This window comes from Chenopodium album, chromosome 22 (assembly GCF_948465745.1).
Source record: "Chenopodium album chromosome 22, dcCheAlbu1.1, whole genome shotgun sequence".
NCBI lineage: Eukaryota > Viridiplantae > Streptophyta > Magnoliopsida > Caryophyllales > Amaranthaceae > Chenopodium > Chenopodium album.
Genome location: NC_137855.1, coordinates 36,323,206 through 36,328,594, shown reverse-complemented (window position 1 = coordinate 36,328,594; position 5,389 = coordinate 36,323,206). Strand labels below are relative to the sequence as shown.

The 5,389-nt window shown below is 34.1% G+C and overlaps 1 protein-coding gene across 1 annotated transcript; it reads right to left on the bottom strand.

Moving 5' to 3' along the window:
* Window positions 1-1,521: 1,521 nt before the first annotated feature.
* LOC145603663 (indole-3-acetic acid-amido synthetase GH3.6-like) lies at window positions 1,522-4,535 on the bottom strand. Its single transcript, XM_081659611.1, has 3 exons — window positions 4,033-4,535; window positions 2,947-3,878; window positions 1,522-2,458 (listed from the first exon to the last, which is right to left on the bottom strand). Exons 1-3 carry the CDS (start codon window positions 4,368-4,370, stop codon window positions 1,863-1,865), a joined length of 1,866 nt encoding a protein of 621 aa, XP_081515737.1. The 5' UTR covers window positions 4,371-4,535; the 3' UTR covers window positions 1,522-1,862.
* Between the last annotated feature and the right edge of the window lie 854 nt (window positions 4,536-5,389).

The following is a 5,389-nucleotide window of genomic DNA, read 5'->3' as shown; positions in this document are numbered from 1 at the left end:
TGGCTTAGATTCAGTAGCAATGAAAATAAGTAAAGTAAAGACCTAAATTAATGATGCAGAAAAGTTGTTCTTCTTTAAGAAGTTTGAACATTTTAATTAATTATTTAATTAATTAGTTATATAATAATTAACAAACATAAAAGGAGGGGAAAAAATATAAAAGAATTTAGAGTTTAAAGGGAGGCTTGGCTTTACCGTTTTAGGAAGTGGCCCATGAGACTTCATTGGGCAGATTTTATGCTGAATTTATGTAGGGAACACCCATTATTTCCATTACAAAAATTATTTTTATTTTTAAATTGTTTTTGAGGCATAATTTTCAGGTCAAATAAATTTTCCACCATATTAAATTAGTGATTTTTCTTTGGTTCTATAATGATTGTAACATGTGAATATTTTCAGGATATATGAATTACTATAATATTTATTATATAAGAATAATCTTGAAAATGTATATTTTTAAATATATACTCAATTTTTTATTATTCTATCTGTTCTTTTCAGTCTGTCCCATACAATTTTGTATAAATTTCAATGTATGTATTATTCTAGCATTAAAATCTCCAACAACGTCTTATACTATATACATTTTTTAAAAATAAGTTGATATTTTAAAACTATACATCAAGACAAGTCTAACACATTCATGTAATTATTAAAAGTTAAATTTGTGCATTAACTAGCATGAAATTTCATAATTTGATACAGTCTCTTATCAATAAGTATAGAACAAAAGGAAGTACTCGTAATTTTTTAAATGATGATAAAAATTAGTTAAATAATGTATTAGACCTTTTCTCCAATCAAGGATAACGTATTTGAGTAACATACATCATACATGTTGGTCTTTTTCCTTTAGACGTTGTCATCCACATGCATGTTTACATCTCAACAAGTAGTACCATAACTTCTTTGTATGTCATCTAAAAAGCATGCTTGTTTTAAAGTTTGATTTCACGAAATTAAAGTTTGGACCAGATTCAGAATTTGTCCATGATTAGTTGATTTGGTGAAACTAAAAATGTATGTTATTGCAAAACATAAAGTTCGTACAATCTAATTGTTGAATACATTGATGTAATTTTAACTTTGTGAAGTTGCAAATTACAAGTATTGAGTACTTGACATAATTCAAGGTGTTGTTATGCTAAAATATCGACGATATAAATCAGTTTTAATCATTCGTTGTCCATAACAATTATCTTAATCAAGTTAACACTACTCTTAACCAATTATTTTCAAGAAAAAAATCTCCACTAGTATGAAGTAGGAATAATGCCAATTAGAAAGTAATTGTGTTTGAATAACAACCGTAGAAAATAAATAATAAAATAAAAGAAGAGAAGTGAGTGAGGAAGTGAAACATAGAAGTTTAGTTTCTACAAGAAAAGGCTTTCTTCTCAAACTAAAATTCATAAGAATGCAATACGTAATTGGATATATTTCGTTATCATACACCCGCCCACTTTTAACAGACAGTGATAAATTACAGTCACGAATATACCAAGACAGTTATAGAAATAAAAAACGTTCCTCCTTAGAAAAAAAAAGGAATTAATTAATTTTGTACAAAACGAAGCCTAAACATTTTCATTGTCCCTACACATTGCTCATGAACAAGTGCTACAATAATTCATACATAAGATCAAAAAAAAAAAAAAAAAAAAAGATTAAAAAAAAAGAAACTAATTAATTAAAATTAGACTGATGAATAGTACTCCCATCTAAAATGGGTCCTTGAATTGATCATCCTCCTACCCAAAATGATCACAAAAACAGCTCATTCATTCTTCTTCTTCTTATCCTCCATTAACATTCATTCATTCAACCACAATTTGGCCATGAAATTACTCTTTTACCCCTCATCTTTCTTCATTACCATTGCACCATTGCTTGTGACCCGGGACCCATTTTGGACATTTCGGACTACGGTATGATGACACAACTCTTGAGTTAAGCAACTCTACAATGGGTGCAAACTTAACACACCTAGGAGTTTTGTACTGATTAATAGACGCCCCTAAACTAATGGCATAATCCATAAGCTTATCAAACGTTCCGTTTTCGACTATCTTGATCTCTAGTGGTCCAATAGACTTGTCCGAAACCCGGCCTTGACGGTACACACTGTTTAGGGACTCCTCGATGGTTAGGCAACAGTCCTCAAAAACCGAAGGCGGTACCATTGTGGTGCCATTTAGGCTTAGCTCCCAAAATAGTACATAGTGTCCTGGTATGGTTGATAGGTCAGCATAACTAGTGTACTCTAGTAGGGTGGCATCGAATGGTTGTAGGTGTGTTACGGCATTCTTGACCGCGTTTTGGAGCTCCACCTCGTCGGTCTTGTCGGAGTCTATGCTTAACACCACGTTCTTGCGGCACACGAAGTTGAATTGTGGTGCCTTGTTCTTAAACCCAGCCACCCTTAGAACGTCGCCTACTCTGTATCTGTACAACCCTGTGTATGTATACGTACAAGTTTAGCAAGGTTCCATCATAAAATAAAAAGTCGGTTATAATAATAATGTAACAATGAGGAAGTATTAATGAGGGTTGCCTAATTTATCATTGTGACCATATAGTATGCTTTTTTTAGTCTCATGGGGATATTTTGAAAACTTTTAAGGGGTAATTTGGGAAATTTACTACGGAATATTATTAGAAGCTCGAAAATTAATAAAGAAATTTTGAGAATTTTCAAAGAATGTGATGCATATAACAAATATAATATCGGATCTTATCCATATAAATCCAATACATTCCTCACACACCTTTTTTCCTCTCTAAAATATCCCATTTTTTGTCATGAACAAATAAAGGCCCTTATGTGAGTAAATTATGGATCCACACTAATTATTCACGCATCGTGTTAGGCCTATCACTACTCATGTGTAACAAATAACAATCGTGTAGTTAAAAAAGACCGAGAATAATTAAGTAACTTACCGGCATAAGTAGTAATGACAAGTTCGTACTCATGGCCGAGCTTGACATCGGTGAGCTCAACAAGGTCTTGCTGCTCCTTCTCGGTAAGAGATTTCGGCATAGAGATGGAATTGGTAACGCCATTGACGTTACGCTGAACGGGTAAAAACTCGAAGTAACCCATGGTAGGAATAAGGGTGTAGGAAACCTCGCTTGGCTTGCAGAGTGGGTTAAGGTTAACACCAAAGTAACATTCAGAAGAGGCATACATGGTACAAACAAGGGGTAAACCGTTACTATAATAATCAAGGGTAGGAATATATTGTGCCATGGTCCCTGTCACAATAACATCAACATATTTTGTGTTAGGCCACAGCCTAGTAATAATCCCTTGCCATGACTTCTTGCTACATTCGAACTCGATAAAGTCCGCCAACTTCGGGTCGGGTTTCAGGACCCGCATCACTGCATCCCGGACAGATGGGTCAGTGATTTGCGGGTTGAGTGACCCGACCCGGATGTCATGGGCCAAGAGGGTCCAATGTTTTTCTAGGAATTTAATGGCCCGGATAAACCCGGAGGCAAAAACTGCCCCGACCCGAAGAACCTCGTTGTGTTCGAATAGGCCACAGAGGAGTTGGGCGTACATGGACTGGTAGGAATCAGAGCATAAGATGGCTTCATTAGGACTAGTGTAGTTTGTGTAAGAGTCGAAAGGTCGGTTTTTGAAATGTGAGCTTTTGTAGTAGCTGGTTAAAACGGGTCGGGCCAAGAGCCCGCCCGGAGTCTTAGCCTCAGATTTTATGAACAAGAAATACATCCCTTTGCCTTTGTCTAAGCCAGGTACAAATTGACTCATAACTGGCATTAGTAAGCTGTATAACATGCACCTTCTGTCTAACTCCTCTTCAATTGTAGGCATCAATTTTCTCTCTCCTCCAGATGTTCCAGAGCTACAACCAACAACAATTTCCAAAAAAAAAAAAAAAAAATCAATCTCGAAATTTAATGCAACAAAAATAATACAAAACAGAACGACAGCAGCAGCAATAACTAGTTTAGCTGGTTAAAGTCTTAAGTGGAGTCGACCAGTTTTATTTTACATACCTGGTAAGGAACTCGGAGATGGGATGGGAGCAGAGGATGGGAGATTTATCCCCATTGGCAATACGAGTGATATCGGATTGAATATCTTCATACTTAATAACAGGGATGAGTTTCTTGAACGTATCCCTATCAGTAGCACCATTAAGGCCATGCCTCTGAAGGTACTCGACGTTGGAGTTTCGAGTTAAGATTTCAAAGAGAACTCTTTTTTGAAGTTGATCAGCATTTTCAGTAACTTCCTCAATGAACTCAAGAGATTTCTTGTTTTGTTCATACATGTTGTAAACTTCCATGGGTTTTTTTGGGTGATCATATGTTTCTTTTGGTGCCTCAGGCATGGCTATAGCTAAACTGTTGCGGAATTTGTTAATTCGTAAATAATTTTATAGAGAGAGAAAGAAGAGAGAGAAATGAGATGGTTTGTTTGTTGTTGGTTATGGGAGTGTGGGTGTAAAGGAAAGAAGGGGAGATGTGGGTTTTTATAGAAGAAAGAAAGGGGAAAGGGGAAAGGGGGTTTGCTTTGCTCCAACTCAGGGTTCAAAATTCATAATAATAAAAATAAAATTAAAATAAATAGAATCATATTAAAATTAAAAAATAAAAATAAAAGGGTAGTTATATTGGTGGGTAGAGTTGTCAATTTATGTGAGGTTTTATGATTAGTATAATTTTGGGTTATTCAATTTGTTAACAATTAACGTTAGCTAGCTTGCTTGACCGACCAACACATGGATGTTCCATGCTATATAAGCTTAAGGTCAAACCACAACTACTCTTGGAGGCATAATTGATATGTTAATTGGGATAAATTTTCTACATTATGACAATAATCTTAATTGTACTATTGATAATTAGGAGTTGAAATTGCAATTTAGGATGGGTGTAAGACGTATCTACTTTAATCATGAGGATAGAGTGTTCAGTTTTTAGTAAGACTACATTAATTGCAAATTTGATATGATGTTGTTGATTTATCCTTTATAACATATATTAGTTGATTCCCCATTTGAGTGGAGTACACTATAAATTTTTAAACATATAAATAGTTTATGACTATGTTTATGAATATATTTTTTAATTTTTCCCGAATATCCCAAAGTATATAGCATGAGTTGTTGGTTTTATGAGGGAAAGTAGCAACTTTCTTTTGATTGAGGAGAGAAAAGAATACACATAAAGAAAAAGGTAAAGGAAAATTTTAATCACATTTAATAACAATGAAACTTGTTAATTGATCTTAAAGAATCAAGATTCCTTTTTGATACTCCTAAGTGGATAAACATTTCATAGTTTCATACCAATGCATGTTTCTAGAGCTCAAACATTAATCTAAGGAAATAAAAAAGCAAATCCATAA

Excerpts from the sequence above, each read along its gene's own strand:
- LOC145603663 (XM_081659611.1), bottom strand. The coding sequence starts at position 4,370 with ATGCCTGAGGCACCAAAAGAAACATATGATCACCCAAAAAAACCCATG. Across the intron at positions 3,879-4,032 it reads ATCTCCGAGTTCCTTACCAG|CTCTGGAACATCTGGAGGAG; the intron begins GTATGTAAAATA and ends TGTTGGTTGTAG. Across the intron at positions 2,459-2,946 it reads TGTCATTACTACTTATGCCG|GGTTGTACAGATACAGAGTA; the intron begins GTAAGTTACTTA and ends ATACATACACAG.